Source organism: Mesoplodon densirostris, chromosome 8 (assembly GCF_025265405.1).
Source record: "Mesoplodon densirostris isolate mMesDen1 chromosome 8, mMesDen1 primary haplotype, whole genome shotgun sequence".
Lineage (NCBI taxonomy): Eukaryota > Metazoa > Chordata > Mammalia > Artiodactyla > Ziphiidae > Mesoplodon > Mesoplodon densirostris.
In genome coordinates, this window is record NC_082668.1 from 31,337,519 (window position 1) to 31,363,988 (window position 26,470).

General features: G+C 49.7%; 1 protein-coding gene across 10 annotated transcripts in view; it reads right to left on the reverse strand.

Annotated features, from left to right (window-relative positions):
- NRP2 (neuropilin 2) overlaps nucleotides 1-26,470 on the reverse strand; it is a 117,487-nt gene that overhangs the window by 42,398 nt on the left and 48,619 nt on the right. For 8 of the 10 annotated variants that reach the window (XM_060106141.1, XM_060106140.1, XM_060106143.1 and 5 more), the window contains exons 8-12: nucleotides 15,302-15,446; nucleotides 13,822-14,171; nucleotides 11,810-11,954; nucleotides 7,949-8,065; nucleotides 4,898-5,038 (exon numbers count right to left, since the gene is read on the reverse strand). In XM_060106141.1, coding sequence (XP_059962124.1) covers nucleotides 4,898-5,038; nucleotides 7,949-8,065; nucleotides 11,810-11,954; nucleotides 13,822-14,171; nucleotides 15,302-15,446 — 898 coding nt within the window. Of the gene's footprint in view, nucleotides 1-1,973; nucleotides 2,504-3,306; nucleotides 3,462-4,897; nucleotides 5,039-7,948; nucleotides 8,066-11,809; nucleotides 11,955-13,821; nucleotides 14,172-15,301; nucleotides 15,447-26,470 lie in introns of those variants that run through there. The other 2 variants (XM_060106150.1, XM_060106149.1) reach the window with 2 other exon arrangements.

The window sequence follows — 26,470 nt, forward strand, 5'->3', positions numbered from 1 at the left end:
CTTACTCTCACTTGTTTTTGAACCCAGAGTAAAGGTTCTGGTCTCTCAATCCAATAAGCATATAAATGCTAGGTAGCCAAAGCTCTGTCCTTGTATAAAGGCATACTATTCCAAATAGCCTTTGCCTGTTTTCTTTATGTCACTTCCATGATTTGAAGTTATTGAAATGAAGTAATATTGTAATCATACTTCGTTAGGTCAACAAATATATAAAAGAACACACATTTAGGGTGACCACACACTTGAGGAATCTGAAGCTGACCTGGAACAGTACCTTTATCTCTAGTCTTGTCTCATTCCTGAAGATAACAACAACAACAACAACAATAATAATAAAACAATTATTACTATTATTGCTATTACTTAGTATTTACTCTTTTTTTTTTTTTTTTTTTTTTTTTGCGGTATGCGGGCCCCTCACTGTTGTGGCCTCTCCCGCTGCAGAGCACAGGCTCCGGACGCACAGGCTCAGCGGCCATGGCTCACGGGCCCAGCCGCTCCACGGCATGTGGGATCTTCCCGGAGCGGGGCATGAACCCGTGTCCCCTGCATCGGCAGGCGGACTCTCAACCACTGAGCCACCAGGGAAGCCCCGTATTTACTCTTTTTGACTGAATGAAATAGTTCCTATACTGCCTAACGGTATGTTACTTGCTTACTTTACTATGTTACTCACTGAGGTACAATGACAGTGACAAAAAATGCCAGGCACTGAACACTCCCACCAAGGGATCATGGAGAAGGCACATCTCCCTCATTATTTTCTCTTGGTTTACACCAAACCAAGGAGCAACAGCATCAGCAAGCACCCTGGAAGTTACTCTTCATGCCAGAAGGTGCTCCAGCTGTGCTGACCAAGACAGCATCCTGTGATGATGGACGTGTTCTCTGTCTGCACCGTCCCACACAGAGTGGGTACTGAGCTCATGAAATGTGGCTGATGTGATGGAGGAACTGAAGTTTTATCTGTATTTAATTTTAATTAAAATTGAAATAGTCACGTGTGGCTAGCGGCTACCGTATTACACAGGGCAGGTCTAGACACACGGGTTCACCATAGCATCTCAAGGGGTTTTTGCCTTGTTCCTTAAAGAGCTGAATCTGATCTTCCTCAAAATTCTGTTTCTGATCAATGCACTTAAGAATATCTGTGAGAGATACAGGGGCTTCCACTAGGGGAGACATTTTCTGTGTCATTGTAGTTACAGAGCAAAGGCAAAGTGCTTTCTCACAGAACAAGGTACTATCTCCTCTGCAACCACCAGGGGTCACTGAATTCGGAACAGGGCCCCCAGGGGCTGGTATGAACACACTCCAGGCTTCTAAGCCACAAGCAAAGAGCTAAAAAAAGAAATTCTGAATGTCTTGAAAGACTATCTTGAAAAACAAAAACAGTGGAATAAAACCAGTGGGTGTCTTGTCAGCCTTAAGCAACTATTACCACTAGCCAAAAGAACAGAACTAATTGCTTACTTAAAAGGAAAAGAAAAAAACCAAAACAAAACATGAGAAAAGAACTAAATCAGAAAACATCTAAGGAATGTAAGTAGTTTCCACAGACACTTCTAATCAAGTAGTCTGTGTATGATATTTCAACATGGCTGTTGCCTTTTTTCTTTCCTCCCTTCTCCCTCTGCACTTGACGGGGACACCTCCTTTCTTAAGTATAATTACTTTTGTTTACCTATCTAACAAGGAGATAAAACACATGGCACACTTTTCTTAAAGAGTGGAGCGGTCTTCTCTTTGTGGAGGGGCGAAGTGTGGGTGACACAGCACTTTCAGGCTTGACTTGGAAGGTCCCGGGACTCTGAACCCGTTAGCATTTGCCCTGCCCCTAACCAAGCACAGCTGTTTCCTTTCTCCCAACTGCTCTCCTCGGGGCCCCAATTTTTTTTTGAAGAAGAAAGGACCACCCTGAACAGAAAGGGCTCTCTATCCTCTCCTGCTTAGAGCCCAGTATCACGTTTTGTAAGGGGAAGGACAATGGGGAATACAGCAAATGATTTTTAAATCATCAGAGGATGGAGAGAAGGGCTCTGAAGACAATGTTATGATTTTGTTTTCTGGAGGCAGCATCCAAGGGCCACTTTTCCAAACTTCAGGGATTCCTCTGGAACAGGAAAATAATTATTTTCTTTTTCGATTTCTTAAGGGAGAAACAGCATTAGATTGAGCAGTTCCTTATGGCCCTAATTTTCTTTCTGTCCCCCTCCAGCCAGCTAAAGGTTGGACTTCGGCCCGCTCTGCAAGATGGCTCTGAAGAGCCTTCCCAAACCGCAGGGTGTAATGAATCAAGTGGAACGAGGGCAGGAGGAGGATTCCCAGCCAGTAGCCGGGGTCAGCCCATGGGGCATCAGGTGAGGGTGAGGGCTGGGCGAAGAGGGGGCAGACGGGAACCGCGTCCAATGGAGAGTAGCTTGAGCTGTCCTCAAAGTGTCACTTGCTAACTGGTGGCCTTGGAGTCTGGACCGGGCTGACCTCAGGCATTCTTAGAGAAAATCTGCTCAGAAGAGTGCAAGGGAGGAAGTGGAATTATTCGAAAGAACCTGAGGATGGATGCTGAATAAGAGCCAGTAAACCTCCCCTTGCTGTATCACCTACATCCCTTCATTCAAGGTGCCTTTGCCAAGCTGCCCCCTTATACACACACTTCTCACACACACATACACACACACATGCATATAAACCACAAACACACTCAAACATAAACATACAGACACACACATACACATACACGACAGACACACTCAAACATAAACATACACACACACACACAGATTCATACATGCACACAAACTAAACGCATGCATATACATATTTACAAACACACAAAATCTACACATGAAAACAACATATGCACATACACACAAAACCCACAAATACCTTGAGAAAGAAAGACATACATACACACAGCGCACAAATGCACACGTATAAACATCACACATATACACACACAGCGCACCAATGCACACGTATAAACATCACACGTACACACACAGTACACAAATGCACACGTATAAACATCACACATACACACACAGCGCACAAATGCACACGCATAAACATCACACGTACACACACAGCGCACAAATGCACACGCATAAACATCACACGTACACACACAGCGCACAAATGCACACACATAAACATCACACGTACACCACCCCACCCCCACGGCAAATCTTCTTTACGTTTGGATAAAAAGTGGAGGTTGGGAAAACAACCAATTAATTGGGCCAAGTCTCAAAGGAGAGGAAATGAAATGAAAAATCCAGGCTGGGTTATAAAAATAAGTATTTTTTTTTCCAACGTGCAGGAGGCTCATTATATTAATTAAACATTATTGCAGTGAGCGAGAGGGGGGAGGGTGATTAACGCTGGGACGAGGGTAAGTGTTCTCTCCTGTTGCCTGAGGCTGTGGTGATCTTCAGATATTAATCTCTCTGAGCACTCAAATCCTGAAGAGATAAACACTTGAAATATGAAAATGTTTTTCTCCGGAGCAGATGCTGTGACTCTCCGGGAAAGCAAGCTCAGGAGGCGGCCCGCGGAGAGCGTCTATCCCACTGCCGTCCCTGGAGACAGGGACACGGCCAGTCCTCGGGGTGAGGGGCAGCCGAGCGGCTCTGGGGGACTCTGAAGAAGGGGAGGTCCCTCCCCCCTTTCGTCCTCTAGGCAGGCAACATATGATCTACTAATTTCCAGAATTAAGCACTTCCCTCTCAAACGCTTACGGGGGCCCAAGATCCAGGAACACTGAAAGCTAACGCGCGATGTGCTAGAGCAACGTATGCTACGTAGTGGCGTGTGAGAGCCGATTGTGGAGTTTTCTGGAATTTTGCAAGCCTACTGTGAAATGCAAGCATTGTTAACAATTGAATTATATAAAGTTGCAATGAAATAAAGTATATTAAAAACGAAAGGAAATAAATTCTCAAAATGCAATACTTCCTAATTATTTTAATACATTTTACTGGTATGCATGATCCAGAAGTTATTTTTATCTATGTTATCTGTGTGAGGGAAAAAAAACTATCTAAGGCTGTGTTCGTGTACTTCTCAACTCCACTTCTGGTGATGTCATGTTGGTAGCTTGCATCCAACCACAGTGGGAGGATTCACACCACGGAGAGTGGCAAACGTTAATTACAAAGCAGATTTTTTTTTTTTTAAAACCTGGAGAGCCGGTCGTTAAACATTTACCAGAACATCACTGTAAAAGCATGCCACAATGGAAACAGTGGACAACTCCTGCTTAGAAGGGCTAAAGGCAACCCCTCTCTACCAACAGCGCCAGGAGAGCCTCTGAAATTGGGCTCTCTGAAACCAAGAGGGCGGCTTCACCATATTCCAAGGACTGGCAGCAGCACTCTTCAAGAGGCCAAGTGCCAGGCAGCTCTGCTAGACACCCATGGGTGTGGCAGCATTTCAGGCCCTCGACTTGGTTTTCAACAGAAGTGATGATACCCTCCAAAAAGTATCAGTCAGACTTGGGGCCGGGAGTTTCCCAGTGGGCCATTTTAGGAACAATATCCAGCTTGGAGTCACAAGGGGCTCTGTGATGGTGGCATCGAGAGCTGGCTATGGGAACAAAGGGACATTGACTCATCCCCTCTCCTAGGACCTCCTAATTGCTCTTTCTTTCCTCTCCTTTGATCTTGGCCTCTCTCGCTCCCTCCCAGCTTCCAGGCTGCTCTGTAATCACAAGAGAGGGCCAGGAACCGCCAACCAGCTATTCCATCGGGTGACATTGTCAAGTAAAGGCCGGTGGTTTGCAGGCAAAGGGCAGAGGACTGTTCTGTGAAGTTATGAAGTTAGTCAGGGAATATGGAGCTGAAAAACATGGCGCAGGCTGGCCTTAACTTTCTCATCGCTTAATTCGAGGCTGGCTTACCTGGAAACGTCCGGTCGCTGGGGCCAGAGCTGCTGGTCCAGGTGCTTTTGAGCCACTTGGCACGGTCGTACATCCAACCACAGGGCTCCTCGGGGAAATCAAAGTTGCAGTTGAATCCTGAAGGGAGCTGCAAATCTTTGTCTAAAAGGGAAAACAAAAACCCCGAAACAAGGCGAATGAAATGGGTTCGGAGAACAGCGACAGTGGTGCTATTTAAACGGCTGGCAGGGCCTAAGGGGAGAGCAGAGAAAGAAACGGCTCCCTTTGCTTATTCATTTAACTCATCTTGGCGATTGTTGGCTTTCGGGTCAGCCTTTGGTCTCATCCTTCCCAGGCATGAAAGCCAAGGCTGCCAGTGGTTCCCATAGTAAGCAATTATAAATGAGGCCACCAAATGGCTTCAGGCTCTAATCGGCCTCTTCTGGCCACCCTGGAGAGCAGACAAATGTGGAAATTGCTGTCCCCTAAATGCCAGAGAAGAATGTCCCCCCAGTGCCTCAGTGGAAGGCAGGATCCTGCCAACCTGGCTGTCAGCAGTGATGGACAGCCCGTTGGCATCCGGAGAGGCTGAAATTCAAAATGCAGGAGGTGCTGGCCAGGGAGGAGAAAGTGATCATGGAAACAAGGGAGGCTTGTTTGCCCTTCACCTCCCTATGCCAGGCCTCTTGTTTCAGAAGACGGGGTCAGTTCAGCATCCCTGTGGGAGGCACTGCCAGGTGGGCGATTTGGCATGTTAGGGCAAATCGGGGGGACCAGACCAGCCTGCCGCTCAGCTCAGCGCTGACCGGGAGGAAAAATAATTTTACATGGCTCGGAGTGCCTGAAGGCCAGGATTCCAGGGTCAGCAGAGAATAGAAATCTAAGAGACCACACAGTGGCTTGCCCCCGTCTGCTCGGCTGTTCACCTCTAAGCGGATAGACCAAACCCAAAGGATTTCTTTGGAGGTTCCACTCAGCTCTAAAAATCCAGTCTGAGCTGGTGCTGAACATGTGATTAAGTCGGGGGTGGGGTGGAGGTGGGGAAAGAGAGGAAACGGGAACCCAGATTTGGACTCTTGTCCTCAGTAGCTGCGGAGACAGCGGAAAAGTGTTGGCTAACGCTGGTAGCAGGGAGGAAGTGGGGTCTTTGGCCTTTTCACTTCCCTTCTCAGGGTTCCCAGAGAGGAATTTCCGTGGGGAAGGCAGGTTAGGAAATCTAAAGGGAACAGCCGACGGGTGGAAACACATTGCTCCCGCCCCGGGCGGGGGGCGGGGACGGCTCACCTCTGAGGGGAAGGGCACTGCTGGCCTTGGCGGCAGGTTGCCACCGGGTCCTGCTCATGTCTCCCTTTCCCAAGAAAGAATATTTAATATTTGCCCACCCTTGGCCAAAGTCAGCTTGAGTTGAGAAGAAACACATGGAATCTATTACTGAAGCATCAACCTGTGGCTTGGAAAAGTCAGCCCTTAGCCCTCCCCATCCCCTTTTCCCGACAACTTCTAAGTTTCTATTTTTCCATTCAAAAATATGGAGTAATTCAATATACCATAATTCCTCTCTAATGTTTATACGCATACTGTATCTCAGGAACCCAATTCCACAAAGAGATCTTTTGCAAAAAAAAAAAAAAAAAAAAAAGCGAGAGGGGAGGAACCACCAAAGAAACCCCAAATGAAACAAACCACTATAAACGGGAAGATTATATTAAACTTCTGAAAGTCCTTCCATTTTCCTTTGGATTGCCATTTAGACAAAACCCCCTCCTTTTGCCCTGCACCAAGCAAACCCTGCTAATCCAACACCACACAGTAAATGAGAGCGCTCCATTTTTGGCTCTCAAACTCTTTCAAACATGTCTTGGAAGATTCTCCAAGTCTCTTTCTCCTCTTCATAAAACAAAAACAAGTTCATTAAAATGTCAGAATTCTGTATTCAACTATCCCTGACCAAGAGTGTCCCCCGGCCCACGCAATGTACAAAAGCACATTCCTGAGAGCATATGCATTAAATTATCATTTTGCAGTCACACAACTTCAGCATTTATTTCTGGCTCCCCTCCCATTCTTCTTTGTAGCCATCTTGGGGAGCCGTCCACCGCATCCTTGCAGTTTCTCATACAGTCAAGTGGCTAAGGGTGCGGATCCACAGATTTCACCATCTACCTACTGACTCGGTGCTACGTCTTTATGTCTCCATCACTTCCCAAGCCTCTTCACCAATCTTCCCTCATTTGGTTTAATGAACGTTTAATAATGATCAGTAATTTACTGTAAATGGAGGCTGTCAAGCATTAAATTCTAGCCCCAAATGCCAGGTGTTCCAAACTTTGTGGTTTGTTAGGAATGTCCTCATATTCTGTGACCTTAGCAGGAAGATTGAAAATGTGATGTCTTTTTGGGCTCTGCCAATTATTGTTTTTCTCTAACTTGGATATGCTTAGAAGATAAAATGAAAATGCAATAGATTTCCCACGTGAAGAGACTGATCGCAAATAGGAGGCCCTGAGTTTTGAGGAATGGGTGAGGTGCCTTTTCATACTTCCGTCTTTGTCACTGACCTGCGCTCCCCTCGTGGAGGATGCGGTGCCCTATCTTATAATCCTGATTGTCAGGCTTTCTCAACCCGTGGTGGCAAAAGACACAGGGCAACGCAATTAAATCATGGTTAACTGCTGAGTTAACCTATCGTGCTCCACTGACCAAGTCACCCAGATGACAGCCAGATCTTCCCTTGACTGTGCCCCGGAGACAAGCTTAGCAGGAGGGGCGATCACAGCTGTGGATTCTAAAGATACGAAGTGAGGGCTAGGAAAGGAGACTATTCAAAGGAGGCATCCTCCTTGGATGGCCCCTTATCTCAGCTGATGTAGGGCTGTACTGGTTGTTCCAATATCTGAATGCTTCTAGATTGGTTGGAAATAGCCACCGCCCCAAGCCCCTAAGTACCACACTTCCCTGACCTCTGACCTAGGGGACCCCCAGGTCCCGGCCCCAGCCATGCGCCAGCCTCCACTGCGACTGCTCGGCACCCATACCATCCTGGATGAAATACGGCTCTGGCCCCGTCCTCACCATCCTCAAAGCTGCAGTTCTCCCCGCACTCCGTGGCCTCCTCGTCAGTGGGGTATGGGGTGGTGGTCTCTTCGCTCTTCACGGTGGGTCCCAGTGTCTCAGCCGTTGGTTTTGAGTCTGCAGAAAGGCATAGGAAGGGGAGTGAATACCACATGCAGCAGCCTGTGTCAAAAGCCAGCAGGAAGATGCCAAATACTGTCTCCCCTCCAAGGGTGGGCCTTTCAAGAAGGAAGAAAAAAGGAAATCCAAGATGGACACACACACACACACACACACACACACACACCCATGAAGTCACTTCTGTGTGCTGTGATGAAGTCAGGACCATGGCCTGTGTTAAGGAGAATAGTCCCAAGCTGTAGAAATAGCCGTAATGGAGGCACGAACACAAACCCACACTCCACTCCACAGCAGAGGCCCTGAGGCCAGCACAAAAGGCCATGCACGCCAGGCAGTAGTGAATGTGGGTGACACTGACCACAGGCAGGGCTCAACCATGCTCTGGGGGTTCTGTTTCAGACACAGATGTGGGTGACACACACACATAAGCAATGAAGGACACCCATCAAAAATGGTTTGAAAAAAATCGGGGTTAACGGAGTGAGCTTCCGTCCTGTGGAAAACACCTGTCTGTGCACAGCCCCTTGGGTGACTGCTGTCGTGTCTCGGGCTCAGCCCTGATTGCGCGTGGAACGGGCCTTCTCTTCTCTGCCTTCTCTGAGTCAGACGGAACCAAAGCTAACCCGACCTGGGGGCCCACCTATTACAAGATAATCAGAAGCACAACGGCTGAAGTCATAGCCAAGCCCGACAGCTTGGGAGGTGCGACCCCAGACATCGTGGTTCGTGTCTGCGCAAAACCAGATGGAAAAGAATATGGGCTCAAAGTGACTCAGACTCCCTGCAGTGGAAATAATTTGGGGCTGTGCCTTTAGGTCAGGGTGTGGCAAATTCAAATGCTTCTAGAAGGCTAACTGCTACTGTTAGGGAGGATGGCCTGCTGGGGGCTGGGAGAGGAAAGGCTGGGACAGGAGTGGCAGAGGGGTCCTGCACACCTGGTTTAAAGGAGGCCACCACGTGACTGGTTCCAGCAGGTTGAGGAACCGAGGGGAGGTGGTCCAGTGTGGCCAGATCTTGCAAAAAGATTTTCTTTTTCCTCGCGTGAAACAAACGAACAAACAAAATCTCCAGGGAAAATCTCCAGACCTGTCAGTGTTGGCAACTTATTCAAAATACAAGTAGCAGGTGACCAAACCTGGCTGGGCAAATAACCTCAAAGCGTCCTAACTTGTAAGTTCGTATTTGTTACGGTGTCACAGAATCTTAAACTCCGTTGTAAAGCAAACTATGGTCAGCAGGGCAAGAAGTAATCATTTGACATACAAACAAGTGAACAGGTGAAGCAGCCCTGTCAAATATTTAGCTGCAGTAACTCAACCCAGTCCATTATTTTCCTTGTTATCCTTTTGGGGTAGGAATGAAGAAGGGAACAAGGATGAATCACAGAAATGAATGGAAATTTGACAAGCAGAAAGCCACGTGGCCTGGGAGAGCGGTTCCTGGACACGTTAGGTAGCAGACTGGGTGAGCTGGGTGGCAGAGAGATAATGTTAAATCCAGGGGCACAGGGGGCGGGCGAGGCAATGAGAGGGCAGGGCGTGTGAATGAAAGTGAGGAAACGGTAGCCGGCCTCCGTGTCCGCTGTGTTTGTACCGGACACTTAGAGGTAACTGCCCATCAAACTACGCTCCCTGGCAATTGAAACCAGATGTCAGAGACTTCAAAGGGAAGGAGGCTGGGCGGAGGGTATCGAGCCCCTACTCTGATCTTGCAAGGAACGGCCAGGAGGACTTTGAAATGAGAAACCTGTTGCTGACCATCGCCGGTGTAATTTGGGCCAGTTTGGCGGGGGGCAGGAGGAGGAAAAGGCCATTAGCAATTGTCCAGCCGGTCATAAAGCAGGGCCAGCCTGGGAAGAGGCGTGGTCTGGAGGACCAGGGACAGGAGGGAAGTATGAGTCAGCCCTCCGGTAGCTGATTGGCCTCTGGCAAGTGGCTCCTCTCTCTGGGACTCAGTTTCCCTCTCTGTGAAGGAGGCATTGGCCTAGATCGGTGATTTTTTTTTCAAACTGTATGTCACCCTTGTTAACAGGTTGTAGATCAATTTCATGGGTCAGAACTAGCATTTTAAAATAGGGGCTATAATATTTCAGAGTGTACTCACGTGGCAAGGATGAGCACCGCTTTGGGAGCCTTTTGTTTCAGTCACACTTACTTACTATAACAAGTTTATTAGCTGCCAAGCAGCAGGCTAAGTATTTTATATCCATTATTTTATTGAATCCTCATGACAACCCTGGGGGGTGTAGATATACTATGGTCACCCCCCCCACCTTCTTCAGCTAGGATAACCGAGATCGGCAGAGACAGGACTTGAACTTGGAGATCTGTCCCCAGAGTCCGGGTGCTTAATGATATACTATATCCCATAAGCACACACGTGTATGTGTGCTTGTGTGTGTGTGTGCATGCATGTTTGTAAGTCGAGTGGCTCGTGATATAAATTTATTTTAAATTGTGGATGGTGGTCAGAAACGTTTGAAAGCCACTGGCCTAGAAGCCCTCGGGTCCCCTGCATCTCTAAGCCTCTGATTCTGGCCAGAAGAAGCCAGCTCGTGTCACTGTTGGAGGGCAGTTTTCAGCACCTGCAAGAGGACAGGTGAGGAACACTCAGCAGGCTGCAGGGAACCTGGCCTCACTCCGTGATGGGGAGTAAAGTGTCTTCCCACTAAAATATGTTCAATGGGGCTGCCTTCCATTGAAAGGTGAGAAAGGCTAATTTGGGCCCGATTCCCAGCCTTCGTGCCTCAACGGGACACTTCCTCGGCGCCATCATAAAGGCACACAGGCAGCACTTTTCTCCCCGGGAGCCGAAAGCGCTTCTCCGACAAGCTCTTACTAATCCTCCACGATCCCCTGCTGCGTGAGCTGCTGACAGGTACAGCACAGACAGGAAAATGGAGATACCTGGGGCCGGGGTCCTGCCTGCCGCCCCCCCGAGCTCCGTTTGGCAGGCAGCGAGCGAGCTCCGGCTCCGGCTCGAGCTGGGATCTGTGCCAGCCCTGCCCCGGGGAGGAGGGCGGGGCCTGGAGGGGAGGCGGGCCCGACTCGGAAGGATGGATGGGCCGCTTCCCGGGAAACCAGGAGGGTGGCCATGATCAGCGGGCCTCATCTTCGTTCAGGAGACTCGGAGGTGCTCCCAGGGCCTGCGACGCAGGGTGGAGCCCAGCGAGCCTCCTGCGGCACACGGGGAAGAAGTCGGGCTCTCGGCAGCTCCCCTGCAACAGGGTCCCGCCTGAGCAAATAAATGCCTTTTACAGATGTGGCTTCCAAATGAAAATGAAGTCTCTTAGCCACAGACATCTGGAGGCCAGATTCAGACATAAACCGATTACTTTATTATCATGAGCATTTTTTTTTCTTCCCTAAATCAACAGCCACAGCCCTCTGGCCTGAAGAGTCAGGGTCTAATTGAATTTGGGTGGGCAGTGTGTGGTTATGATTTGTTTTTGAGAGACTGGGGCTGGAGGACTGAAATGATCCTTTAAAAATGACAAAGCACATCCCTTGAGAAGCTGTCCTGAGTCCAGAGGCTGCAGTGCCCGTGGTCTGAGGTCGAACAAACTGGAGCCCAGGGCAGGCGGGGGGCAGCAGGGTTTTGAACGGATGGGGCTTCACCCCAGGGATGGCTGCCCCTCCGCCCCGTCCCCCCCGTCGTGGTCTGACCTCCTCCCAGGCCATCCCAGGAAGCCGGGGTCATGAGACCATGTGAGTGAGACCCGCAGTGGAAAGAGGGCCTTACCTGTCCAGTCACAGCCCAGCACCTCCAGTCGCATCCCAATGCCCGCAGGGGACCACCTCTCAGGGTACACCCGCACGTACTGCGCCAGGACAGGCTCAAACCTCCGGACGTCAGGGGTGTCGTAGTGCATGTTCCCTTCAAAGAGCTGCAGGGGAGACAGGCTGCTCAGCCCTTCTGAGGTGGGAGAGCCCTCCTCACTCCTCCTTTCTGCTCCCTCCTCCCCCCTTCCCACCTCAGCCCTCACATCCAACCAGAGGCAGCTTCAGAGTTAATTCATGGTCACTGCCCATTTTGGTCCGTGGGAGCCCCATTCTCAGACCAAGGTTTTTATTCATTTGGGAGGTCCCAGAAACACGGCAAATGGGGAGCAGATGAAAGTGGCAATTGCTGGGTTCTGTTCTCTATCCTGGCAGTGAAACTGAGGACTCAGAATTCGGCTCTGAGTGAGTCTTAAGCTGGATTTGGCTGGAGAGGAGTGAAAGGCATTTAGGCTGTGTTGCCTGTTCTGAAGTTCTTGGTTTACTAGAAAAAGAAGTTCTTTCCCAGATGCTTAAAAGGCTAGATTTAGAAAGTCCCAGCTTGAAAGTCTAGGTTTAGAAAATGCCAGGTCACTGAGAGGCTGAAGGGAAAGTGACCATCCCTTTTCTAGGCTAATGACAATTTCCACTGGTCCACACCCTGATAATCTAATAAGACTGTGTTCCCCCAACCTTGGTTTAGTGGAAGAAATTCTGTCAAAAGAAACCTCACCTAAAGCCACACTACATAAAATGCATGACAGTGGGGCTGCCCTGGCTGAAGCCAGGTGGGGGACCCAACCCAGAGCGTACCTGTGAACCAGTGACTTAGGGGACTGTTGGTGTGCAGGTGTGCCAGGGGCTGTAGCTGATTAGCATCTAGGAATGAGGCAGACCCAACTCATTTTGCAGGATGCCCACAGTTCCAAAAGGGGGGCACTGTCATGGGGAGGGCAGGCTCTGACCCTGGCTAAGATCATCTCCTTTCCCAGGCCCCCAGAATAGTCAAGGAGAGCCAGGGTCAGCTGTCCCTGGGGGAGCCAGTGGTCCGACTTCTGCTCCATTCACTGAAGATTCCGGTTACCAAGCACTGAGCCTTTCCAAGCCGCTGGAATTATGAGCTGGGAGTTTACATCAGCACTGCAAAACCTCCAACCCAGACCTTGCCTCTGCATTAAGAATGGAAAACATTTGCTAAACAGAGACATGTGATACCCCTTCCTTATTAGGGGCCCTGCTCTTCTGAGGAAAATGAGGGGTAACTTAGCAATGAGGGTCGGAACGCCTGGCTGGTTGGGAGATTAACCTGGAGAGGGACAGGGCTGTGATGTCCTCTCCCTTTCCTGGGGCTCCTTGGTGCCCCTCGCTCAGGGCTGACCTTCACTCTTCCGATGGCAGGAGTGGGTGTTACACTGGCCTGCGCTTCTGGCCTGGAGTTAGTTTCTCCTGCCTCTTCCCAGCCTCCGTGTGAGAGGCAAGAAAGATCTAAGCAGTCAAGCCCAGGAAAATACAAAGGAGTGCAGCAACACTCAGAAAGACACAGTTGTCTTTGGAAGTAATTCACTAGTTTCTATAGTTGAGCCTCCAAAAACCACATCCCCTTTGGATGTCTGGCCAGTTCCAAGGACACTTTATCTGAAAGAGTGTCCAAGACACTAGAAAGGCTAGTGTTGAGTAGTGGTTAGGCGTTTGGGCTCTGGGGTGAGACTTCTGTCTGAGTCATGGCTCTACCACAGGTACTGTGTGACCTGGCATGACATCAAGCCTCAGTTCTGTTATCTCTAAAATGGGAGGGACGAAAGGACCTACCTTCTAGAGGTGTTGTAAAGGCTAAAATAAGGCACTTAGCAGAGGGCCTGGCACAAAGTAATCTCTCAGTTAATATCTGTTTGACTGGCAGGGGTTGGTGATGACCATCTAGATGGGAAATCAACATCCCCCAAATCAACCTTCCTGTTTGGGGCAAGGTTAGGGAGTCCTCCGGGAACATCCTACCTTCGGCTGCTGGGTCCTGGGGTCCTGGATGTGCTCCCAGTCTTTGCCACTTAGGCTGTAGGAGACTTTGAACTTGCGCACAAACGCCCTGGCTTCCACGGCAGTGATGCTATCTCCTCCGCGGGCCCCCTGGATGATGACGCCTTTCACGGTCTTGGGTGCCCCGAGGTCTACCTGGAGCCACTCCTCGCCCGGCTGGGCCTGAGGGATCCGAGGGAACCAGCCTGAGCGGCTGCTGACCAGGCGGGCAGCGCTGGGGCTCCAGAGGTACTCGCGGGTGGAGGAAGCAGAGATCTGGGAGTCGGCAAGGAGGCCCGAGAGCATCCCCAGCATGTCGGAGCAGGGGGCGTCTGCGGAGAGGGAGGAAGACACAAGAGGTCATGCTGCGACCCTACTAACTGGAACCACCCCCAATCAGTAGGGAACTGTCGAAGAACCTGACTCTCAAACACTTGTAAGTCAGCACTGATTTCTTTGCATTTCAAGGTGGGATAGCACTGTGGTTAAGAGCTCGGCTGGGCACCAGACTGCCTGGATTCCCGTTTGCTTTGTCACTTCCTAGTTGCGTGACTTTGGGAAAATAATTGAAGTGCTCTGTGCCTCAGTTTCCCCAGGCCTAAAGGAGGGCTAAGAGCAGTACTTACCTCTTGGGGGTTGTTGCATGGATTCTGTTAGTTACAATATAAAAGATCTCAGCATGGTGCCTGGCACGGCTGAGTGTCTCCTGTTAGCCAAGGACTCTCCCATCCTTGGTGATACAGTCCCCACTGAGCCTCCTGGGGCAGTGAGTGCAGGGGAGCTCAGCTGAGTATTGAATTGTTACCTGGGGGATTATTTCCCAAACTAGATGGAACCCTTCCTGGGACCAGATCTTAATTTCACATGTGGTACCCCAGCTCTTTACTGCCTTGCCTCCTGCCAGCATCCCGGGACATGCTGTTCCCTCTACCCAAAATGCTCTTCCCTCAGTCACCATCAGACCACCCTTTACTCATCCCCGAGTTTCAGGGTCACATCCTCAGAAAGGCTGTCCCCAAACTTTCAATCAACCCTCAGCGAGGTCCCCTCACTCACTCTCAGAGCCTCCCGTCCTCCTTCACACACGCATCTTAGCGTATAATTACCCCTGTACTTACATTTGTTTATTATCTATCTTGCCCACCCGCCTGAAAGTTCCAGCATGTCAGAGACCCCATCTGCTGGCTCCCTTCTCTTATTCACTTCCAGCTCCCAGCGTGTGGCCTGGCACACAGCGGGCCTTCCGTAAGTATTTGTGCAGCGAATGAGTGAGTGGAGCGTGCATGAAGAAATGGTAGCCGGCAAGGCAGGGTCTAGAGTCAGTGTGCATTCAATACCCACACAGGGAGTTACAGGTAAAAGCCAGCCTTCTGTTGAGGTCACGTGGTGCAACAATCAAGCTGTTTGCAGAGGGCCGGAAGGGGGCACAGAGCTCCCCGACCTCCCAGGAGCCCCACCTCACCTGTGACCCGGCAGCCGAAGAGCTCCAGGCGGAGGGCGATGCCCGAGTGCCAGGTCTGCGGACGGACCCGGACGAAGCGTGTCAGCAGCGGTGAGTGCAGCTTGTTCAGGACCACCTCCGTGGCATCGTTGTTGGCTTGGAAGACCTGTAATATCACACACGAATCCATGTTACAGCAATCCCCGTGTGTAGGTGAGCCATGCAGTCTTTGATGGAGGAGGAAAGATCTGTTCAATTTTATTTCCCTTAAGCTTAGAAATAATCAGTGGGTTTGTTGTTTGGTGCTGTTTCTTTTCTTTTTTTTTTTTTTTTTTTTGCAGTACACGGGCCTCTCACCGTTGTGGCCTCTACCGTTGCGGAGCACAGCCTCCAGACGCGCAGGCTCAGCGGCCATGGCTCACGGGCCCAGCCGCTCCGTGGCATGTGGGATCCTCCCGGACCGGGGCACGAACCCGTGTCCCCTGCATCGGCAGGTGGACTCTCAACCACTGCGCCACCAGGGAAGCCCTTGATGCTGTTTTAGAAACACCATGAAAAAAATGTAGTTTCTCACACTGCTCTAACTTGAAAACAATACATGGTCTTCACAAAAACTTTTGGAGGTAAGGAAAATTTTGCCTCTGGGCCTGAGGGCCAGCAGAGGAAGGCACCGTGAAAGGAAAACACTTTCAGAAGTTGAGAGAGGGAGAGACAGAGGCAGAGACAGAGAGAGAGGAAAGAGAAAGTAGAATATCCTTTAAAAATGGAGCGACAATATCATCTTTTAGGGTTGTGGACCTCTCTCACTAGCTTGAACTTGACTTTCCCTTTTCCTCAGGTTTCAGGCCTATAGAAAGATTTCCAGGGTATTTTATAATCAGAAAGTGCTTCACAATTATTTCTCTTAGTTCCTTAGAGGTCTCCCTGCTCTGTGGATGGGTGAGAGGGTGGAAGCACTGTCCACCCCCCGTGCCCCGGTGTCAATCAACACTTCCTTGGTTCTTTCTGGTCTTTGTTGTAGGGTCAGGGCTGCAGACAGACCGCTGGAGTCCTGCTCTGGCTTTCTCTCACTGTAGTCCCTGCCCTGTAATGAAATCTATCCCTGTCCCCATCTGACCAATGCATCTCTTATGGGAGGAAAGGCTTTCCAGAGTAGCTTCTAACCAACATGGTAGGAGCAGGTCCTAGCTTGCCAGATGGCCCAAATCAATAACTGCCATATGGACCTTGTGCTTTTTTGTGTTCTCCATTAAAAAAGGAAAAAGAGTAGCTGGAACAAGTATATGTAAGTTTCTCTTGGTTTCCCTGGATAAGAGTGAAGGGAAAGACCCACTAACCATCACTTCTAGATCACACCTGTCATAGCTCTAACAACCAAGTAACTGTAAGTCCACTCACAGGCAACTCTGCAACAACTAGCAATTTCTCCTGGGTAGGGGGACAAGCTCCTTCAGCTCCTGGCACCTATAACATGCGAGCTGTTTGGGCACTGACAGGCCTGGGACAAAGGGAATGGGGAAAATGGTATATTGGAATCTCATTGAGCCAAACACTGTGTAAACATAATTAGGCCTACAACATCCCGGGAAGTAAGTACTATTATTTCCACTTTATTGATGAAAAAACTGAGGCTCAGAGATGTCTGTCCAGATCTCAAGCCCTTGCCATGTTTTTAGACTTCAGGCTTGTGGTTTTCTCCCTTGACTCTCATCTCGTCTACATCTGCAGTGTTTATGTTGGTGGCTAGGAGTCATGGAGCCCTTAAGGTCCCCAGGCATGGGTGGAATGGAAGTAGAGTTGCTGTTCAGTGATGTGCTTGCTCCCAGGGTGTTTATAATCCCAATGTAGAATGATCGGGTAACAGCAAAGAGCAGCACAGAAGCTTAGAGCTAATTAACAACGTGCTCCTTGCTTCCTTAGGAACTGTAACCAGGAACTCTGCCATTTGGCAACCTTGAACCTTCTATATTTCCCACTTACTAAGGTCAAAAGTTAGAGCTGTCAAGAGCACCCCACTGATGGTGGGGGTGAAGGCTCAGAGCCATCATATCTTTTGCCCAGTGAGGGGAAGTGGCCTGTTTAAGAGAAACAGAGGGAAGGAGAGGAGGAAACAAGCTTTCCCTGGACCACGGTATTCAGTTGCAACCCCTCGTTCCTGGTGTCGAGCCCACTGATCCCAGGGGAGCTCCCGCTCCAGCCTTGCCGCTCCTTCTCCTCCCCTGGGGAGCCTCTGCCCTGGTCCCAGTCCACCAGTTTCCTCCTCTGCGCCCTGCGGACCGCAGGGAGCACCAAGGCGGGACTGCTTGCCCACCCATCCCTCCCAGCTTCGGTTTGGCTGCTTCCTGCCTAGTGACGGAGGACAAAGAGGGGCGAGAAGACAAAGCCAAGGACAAGGAAGGGTCACGAAAGCAGAAGGAAAGAGGGGTAGTTCCAGACAGCTGGGAGAAGGCCTGAGGGAAGAGAGAGGCGCCTGAACCTCTGTGATCTAAGCTGGGGAGGGGCCACTGGAAGGGGGGCCCAGGGCCCAGCACGATCTAAGCCTCGCCATGCCCGTTCCTTGGCTTCCTCTGAAGCTCTGAGGAGAGGGGTGGAGGAACTGAATCCAAGGGAAAGAGATGAATCCGTTCTCCGAGAATTCAGCGTGAGGCAGAGGCTCTTTGCTTTGTTTTGTTTTGCTTCGGCAGGGAAGAAGCAAATGCAGCCCTCTGCTTATTTCGGACGGCTCATGAGCAGTGGTGGGTCCCCACTGGCCTATTCCCCGAGGATGGTGACGGTGGCTGTGTGTGACCTCCAACGGGAGATGCTAAGGAGTTCGTAAGCGGGGGGCAGGGGCGGGGGCTTGATTTTCCACGTGAATATATAATTGGAGTGTTGAGTGGATCTGAACTTTAACACAGCTGCTAATCCCCAGCGTACACGCCACGCTGGTACCGTTTAGAAACACAGCACGTCTCGTGTTTTTAACATCCAATTTTATCTTATCTGACCCCTTCATTTCTCAGCCTTGGCAGACAACACCAAGAAACCTTTCCTTTCTTTCCTCAGTAAGGAGATGACTTTGTCTGTGGACTGCCTCGGGAAGGCTGGCTGCCTGTGGGCACGGGGGGCACACACGTGTGGGTATATACCTGGGGAGGGGCTGGTCTGCCCATGGATGCGTGTGGCCACAGGCTTGGCTGAGCCCCTGGATCTCTGTCTACAATGGCATCAGCCAGAAAGGGAGGCAGGCACATGGTTTATGTCCCTGAGGACATCTACCTGGCGCTCACATTGACCTTCATTCTGCTATTCAGTTTTGCTCACTCGGCTCCCACCCCTGGAACCAAATGAAGCCTCTTTCAATGTGACCTCAAATTATCCTTCCTGTTTCCAAGCCTAGGTCCTTCTCGGTGTCTTGTTTGCTCTTGACCTTGTGCTCATATCTGCCTTCCGCTCTCTGGACCCTTGGCTGAAGGAATACCATCTTATTTTAATAAACTTTTTGTATACCTCTCACTCTGAGGTGGGTGTAGTGGGAAAAAAAAAGTCCAAACACCACTGAACCAGGAGCCAGACTCTGCTGTTAATTAGCTCCTAGGTGTGGGCAAATATCTCTACCTCCCCCAGGCCCCAATTTCCTCCTCCATTAAATGAGGGGATTGTATGAGCTGATTTGTAAGGTCCGCTCTGGCCCCCAGATTCTAAGGCTTTCTTCACAGGAGTTTCTCATTTAGAACTGCCCCGGAAGTGTCCACGTCCTAGCATGGCATTTTAGTTACCATTGTCCCTTGTAGCCTAAGTGCTTTTGTTGACAAGTGAAGTAGATTTTCATATACTTCAAACAGTGCCCAGAACACATGGTGACTGCCCCCCTCAGAGGGAGAATATATCTTGTTGATGTTTTAGTTCAATAACAGTTCAAATGATTAAGAACAAAGGGTAATAAATAACAACACCTTAGTTCTTACATATCGTCTTTCGCCCAAAGATATCAAAGTGCAATTTAAGAAGATCCATTTTTAATGAAATATTAAGCAGTTTCTATTTCTCCTGACCCAGTGGATTTCCAAGGTCTCTATTTTTTCTCCTCGCACTGCCCTATTTATAGCTGGTAAATGCTATCATACATTATACATCTTTATGACTTTTTCAATGCTTCTGTGGTTTCAGAATCACCTTTCCTATGTTTTCTGATCAAATTCTCTGAGATGGATCCTTGGCTTCCAGTCTTGGCATTGCAAGGTAATGGGTTGTGTGCTTGGGAGATGATGCCAGGGAACTGGTTTTACTCCCTATTCCCTTCCGACTCACTGAATCACTATAGGCCAGTCAATAAACCTTAGATACCTTGATTTCTCCTTCAGGAAAATAAAGTCCATAACACGCTTGCAGGTAGACACTAAACTCTACCAGCCCTCCCTGCTGGCTCCAGTGCCTGCATGATACCCAGGACAGATATTGGACTGGAAGCCACGTCACAAGCAATAAATAGGTCTTTGTTCAACTGGGGAAGTTCAAGTTCTGAAAGCCACTGACTCTCAAGTCCCACCTCGAGGCCAGGAATTTTCAGGCCTGTGAGGAGTCCATATTGCTGAGAAAACTCAGTGGTTGTCAGCATATGGCATACCCAGATAGACGTATATCAAACATGGTGATCACGTTTTAACATCTGCTTTAAAAGCTGGATGTCACAGATGGTATACAGTTTTGTTAACTTTAAAAGAGAAATGTGAATATGGTTGCTTTCCTGCCCAAAGGAAAACCAGAGGTGTGTTCAAAGTGACCCTAACATTCTTAAGAGGTGGGGATAGAGTTGATAATGTTGTAATTACTAATATATATATATATATATATATATATATATGAAGCTATGTTGAACATAAAGATTTCTTCAAGTGCACTTCTATAAACCAAGTTTAAAAAACAATTCAGGGGCTTCCCTGGTGGTGCAGTGGTTGAGAGTCCGCCTGCCGATGCAGGGGACACGGGTTTGTGCCCTGGTCCGGGAAGATCCCACATGCCGCGGAGTGGCTGGGCCCGTGAGCCATGGCCACTGAGCCTGCGCGTCCGGAGCCTGTGCTCCACAACGGGAGACGCCACAACAGTGAGAGGCCCGCGTACCGCCAAAAAAAACCCCAATTCAGGACAGGAAGTGGTTTGGATAATCCATTTGGTGCCTTGCTGAATTCTGAACATAATCCAACACTTTCCAATTGATTCCTGAGCCCTTTGGTTTATTTTCAGTAAGACAGAATCAGAAAGCAGCAGCACTTCATGCATTTTCTGATTTGCACCTCAGGGGGGAGGGGGGCATCTGCCAATTAAATTGGCTGCTTTCCAATATCCCAATTCGGTTATTATCTACAACTTCACCGCCCCCCCCAATCTTCTCCCCCCCAGGAAAAGAAAATCAACATGTTTTGACCACTCCTGTGAGCTCATAAGGCATGGACTATAATACTATGTAAAAAACACATTAAATAATATATAAACTCTAATAAGAAACATCTAGCCAGAAAGCATCACTGAGGTCATCTTTTCTCTGTCTTTCACCCCATTCCTAGTCATACCACCTCTCCCTGCTGACCCCTCCCGAAGTCCTGTTTGAAGAGTATGCAGTGACTCAGGCACTGCTGAGAACAGCGAGCATTTCACGGCCTACCTTGGAGGCCTCTATGTGGGGGGATTCTCTGCCAGCCCTACATCCCTCTCCCATACACCGTTCATCTCTGCCATCAACATCCGGGTGCCCAGGCCAGTGTAGATGCTCCACGTCCGTCAAAGTCTTTGAGCTCCTTGGCGGAAGGACACGGTGCAGCCTCACAGTGTTCCCAGCTGTTTAACCTCCCGCCACGAGGCAGGCCCTCATTCTGCGCATAGACTCCCTCCCGATAGGGCTTCAGTATTGCATCTGCGCATGCCCGTCTCTTCATGCCCTATGCTGTGATCTATAGTTTACTTCTAGTTTGCTGTAAATATCTGAACGTGGCCAGCTCCAGGGATTGCACAGAAAGCAGGAAATTTTTCAAAGACAACACAGTGTTGGAGCCCTGAGGTAGAAATTGTGTAGGAGAGCTTCTTCTTCTTCCTTTTTTTAAGACTAAATATTTCTCTCCACTAATACATGTTGTGTTGCATCCAAAGTTCTCCTTTTCAATCTCCTTGGCACAGACACTGAAGGAGGAGAACAAAGCAGGCAGAGAAGAGAGATGACAGGAGTCGAGGGCAGAGACGGGGGAAACCAGGAGCGCATTAAAAAAATCTGTCTCAGAAACAATGGTACCGACTCATCCTCACTGCGGAACCTAGTCCCAGCCCTCCCACGCCCACCTCCTCCCCTTGCATTTTCTCTAAAGCCACCCATCGGGGCTACACGTAGAAATAAATTGTTAATCAATGAATGCCATCCTGTTTAATTAATTTGTTGCACCAAACAGGCAAGGGTGTGGGTGAGGGTGAATGCTGCACTCGGGAAATGATGCTAAGGTAATGGACCTTTTTTTTTCCTGTTTGTAAATCATGGTCCTGACATTTCTCTCTTAAAACTCTTCCTTAAAGACTATAAAAAATTTTTAAAAGCTGCTCTTATTCTAGTGAATGTGGGAACTTAGCCAGATACAGAATCAGAAAGGATGTCTCTCTCATGTATAAATATATATATATATGAGAGACAGAGAGAGACAGAGAGAGAGAGAATTTAAGGGAGGGAAGGGATGCGGGTAGGGCAGAGAAATTCCCGAGCCACCAAATGCTCGTTTATGACCACGATGCCCTCCTGTCTCTTCCTCCTTTACTTCAGGGCTGCCTTCGTCATCAAGCCGTTTTGCTGATGTCAGGGAGGAGATAGAGAAGCAAGCAGGAGCTGGTCGTGGGCTGTAGGGCAGGGAGACCGCTTTCTTTCTGGGGCTGGGGGCTGAGGTGCTGGGATGTGCACATCCCCCTCTGTGTGTGCCTGGCAGGGCCCGTTAGATTTACTGCGGGATTATGTTACCCCCGCGAGACACTGAGCCCTGGAACACAGCATACTAACAGGATCAGGGTTTCAGGATTTGAGTCAGGAAAGCATGAGGGGGGAGAGGAGAGGAGGGCAGCTCGGGGATTCGGGGCTGGAGGAGAGACGGTGTGGGAGAGAGTGGAGCATCAGAGCACCGAGGGGCCGGAAGTCCTCCTGTGAAGGTGGGGCGGAAACAGACATTCTACCTGGGTGGGAAGGGCCTCCACACTGAAAACCTCCTACAGAGACCCCGCCACATTATTTAAGGAGGCACCTTTAACTTCCAGGTGGGGAAAAGAGAGCAGAAAAGCTACAGGGAATGAGGTTGCTGAGTCCACCTGCCACCTGCACTCCTTTTCCGGGTGAAATCTCAGGAAAGCACAGAGCAGGGAACCGGTGACGGCAAAGAACCTGACAATCCACCTGGAGAGGTGTTCACCCCACTGCTCATCTAGGGAGGCTGAGGTTAGGGCAAAGCGTGTGTTTTCACAGCCCGAGCGAAATCATGGCGCCGTTCCACATCCCCTGCTATCTGCTGTGCCCCACTGGCCCCTAGGCACAGTGGGCCCCGGGAAGCATGAGGAATTTAGCAGCAAGGCTGTAAGCACCAGGGAGGCTGGCCTCAGCTCCCGGAGACAATTCAGCACCCATGGGAGTTGGGTGAAGCCAGCCATGGGAGCCTGATGGAGAAAAGGTTCCAAGCTTGTGTATAATGAAAATTTCCCTGGAGCTTCCTAAGTGGAGAGGCTAAAGGTCTGAGCTCATCTCATGGCAAATGGATAAGGGACAAACTTAATTACCGAGCGCCCTGGATTATTCTTGGTTATAATTGAGGGGGACAGATAAACTGGGGGGACTTGAATTTGAAAAGGTCATCAGCCCTCTTCTAAACATATATAACCCTAGACGATGCAATCATATCCCTGACTTCTAAAGTCTGATGCCCACTGCTAGCTGATGGTTTGAGTCATTGTCTTAATCTTATAGACAGTAAACAAAATTATTACAATAAGAAGGAAAAGGGGGCCTCCCTGGTGGCGCAGTGGGTGAGAGTCCACCTGCCGATGCAGGGGACACGGGTTCGTGCCCCGGTCCGGGAAGATCCCACGTGCCGCGGAGCGGCTGGGCCCGTGAGCCATGGCCGCTGAGCCTGCGCATCCGGAGCCTATGCTCCGCAGCGGGAGAGGCCACAACAGTGAGAGGCCCGCGTATCGCAAAAAAAAAAAAAAAAAAAGGAAAAGGAAAAGCCAGTCATCCACCAGGAAGCTTAACAAAAAAGGTATTTTTTGAAAACCTAAAAATTTTCATTGGAGGAATAATTGCACTCCTAACTGAAGAATGAGGGGTACCGTTAATCTGAGGCAGCTCAAGCACAGGCCCCATCAGATGCAGGGAGGAGTCTGGATGACTCATCAGGTCCCTTCCAGACCTATGATTTTAAAGGAGGCAGTAAATATCCCACGGGATAGCCCTTGTTACTTTTTAAATTGATAACTTCCTTCTGTTCAAGAAGAGCTCTGCAGGTCTAATACATTAGTTATATCTGCAGAGAGCCTTCCATCCATGGATCCCAAAGCGCTCTGCCAACAGTAGCTACAGCACCATTCCATTAGGGCAGGCGGAAACACTGAGGCACGGAGCTGTGAAGAGAAATCTCCAGGGTCACGTAGCGCATCATCCAAGAAGATCTGCAAAAAGACGCCACATGGTTCTAACTGTTGGCTGACTGATTTGGGGGGTGTGGTGTTATGACACCCCTCTCTCTCCTCTTAAGTCTCTGATCATTTCACAGAGGGTTTTAAATTCTCAAATGGCTTGCACAACAATTCATTTTAATTTGGAAACTAAATGTAGTACAGAGGATTTTTGAAGCGGGGGTTTATTTGTGCTGAAGGGATGTGGCTAAATCAAACGCAAAACGCAAAGCAACTTCATTCAACGCTACATCTCAGGATTCTATGATGGGGCCCCAAATCCAAAATGCTGAGCCCCGTGCTTGGAGCCATGCCCTCCAAGCACGACTTGACTTCACATCTACATGAATATGCACACCTCTCGACCCGTGGACGCAACATCGAGGAAGCCAATTTCCCTCTGGATGCAAGATGGTGAGCCAGACCTGGATCAGATTATGGAAACACTGGCCTGAAGTCAAAGCCTGGTGACTGGTGCCTTCCAAGGGACTCCACGGTTCCCCATGTCCCTGGGGCAAATTACTTGCCTTGAGAGCTTCAATTCCACAGTCTGAAACACTGTTAAATTCTGAAGCAAATGGGCCAGTGCCTGAGGGTTCTCCAAGCCCCTTGGAAGTCATCATTACATTAATATGATGAGCTTAGTGCATTTCTGTTACTCATTACAGAGTAATTCTGAAAACTCTTGGACCCAAACCTTACCTGATCCCCGTCCTCACCCTCCCATCCTCAATCTGGCCGTCAGGGCACAGGTAGCATCCGACAGACTCTTTCTTTTAGCCGGGATTTCTTCCAAATACGTCAGAACAGCCTAGCAACACTGTGACTAAGAGCAAGGTAACCAGAGCAGCGTCAGCAAGAAGGATGCCCATGTTTCCCGAATAAAGGAGAACTGAAATCAAGGGCTTTTGCTTAGACATATAAGGGAATGGCTTCTATCCTCCTGCCCTGGCACCAGCCTCAGTCTCACTGCCTCCAGGGCAGACTCACGGAAGCAGCATCTCCGAGGTGAGCGGGATCTTGGCCAAGGCCTCGTGCCTTCCAGCTCCTCCCATCTTCCTCCACACCCCTCCCTTGGTCCGTGCGCTCATAATTGTGCCTGTAATTACAGACACACACACGAACCTTCTACTCCTGTATTTACAACACTATGTCTATGTTTGGGGTGTTATTAATACAGCTGGTGAAACCAAAGCAGTAGTTTTATGCTTGTGGTTTCTGAAGAAATATATGTGAAGCAATCTGTATAATCTAAGGGGGCATGTGGACTGGCTATGGGCTCTAACAGGCAGAAGAGCCCTCTGCCTTGTGGTTACTCCATAAATTCGCGTAAGGAGGGTCCCCCCAAAGGAAAATCATAGGTTCCGTTTTTTATGGCGTGTGGAGTTGGATGAGGATTTGGGGATGTGCTGTACATGTGGCCTGCGTATTGCCAGGAGGACATCTGCAGCACTCCCAGCCACAGTGTAATGCCTTTCTCATCTGCACCCTCATCGTTACCTGTTGGATGGAAAGAGACTAAGAAGAGGCTGCTCACAGGCTGTGGGAGACTGAAAAAGAGTTCCTCGGCCGTCCCTGCTTCCCGGCCACAAGGAAGTCTTCCCCCCACAGGCTCAGGCCTTGCCTCAGCCCAATCTGGGTCCAAACTGTAAATACTGTTTTGCAAGGGAATAGCACAGCCATCCTCCACTACCCTGATAGCTCATTAATCTTGTTTTTCTCTGACTTCCCCAATTCCCTGGTCCTTGGTATACTGCACTGGTGTTGACAGTGACCAGGGGACTGAAATCAAGTTCCCACATTTCTGCCCCAAACATCACCATCCCCTCCTCACGCCCTGTGCCCTGGTTTGTGTCCGCAAACCCTCCCCCTGCCCCACGGAGTGGAGCAGCCTGTTGCCTCCACCTCTGCTGGGCTTTGCTCACAGGTCCTGCTGGCTGAATTCTGCCTTCAAGCCCACCACTGAGCACCACGAGCCCGGCGCCCACCATCCCGCAGCTGCAAAGAGAAGCTCAGTGGTAGCGCCCCGGGGGCGTAGAGGAAGCCTCTCCCCGCACTGCCCCCAAGTCCCCTCCTCACCCCGCCTCCCGTTCATGGCATCGAATCAAACTGCAGCAGACTTGACAAATCTATTTGGCACAGTTCACTCAACTATTTCAACCCGAACAGCCAGAGAGCCGCGCTGACGCACCATGAACGGTGCGGAATCTGCACATGAAATACAGTCGGCCGCGCGTAGATCTGCTAATGAAGGAGCAGCAGAGATCAGCCCCGGAGGCGAGAACCTGGCAGGTCTCCTAGCTCGCCTGCCACACCCGAGGGGGGGATGAGGGAGCATGGTGGGGGCGGGGGGCGCGATGCTTAATTGTCAGGCTTTCCATTCTGCTGCCTCCTTCTAGGGACCAAGAGAATGAATTTCTAATGCGGACAGAAAGGGCTTTTCCTCTGCCCCGGCGTCCCTTATGTGGGCAGGACGGATTCGCTAAAAAGCCAAACAACAACAACAACAAAACAAAAATGAAA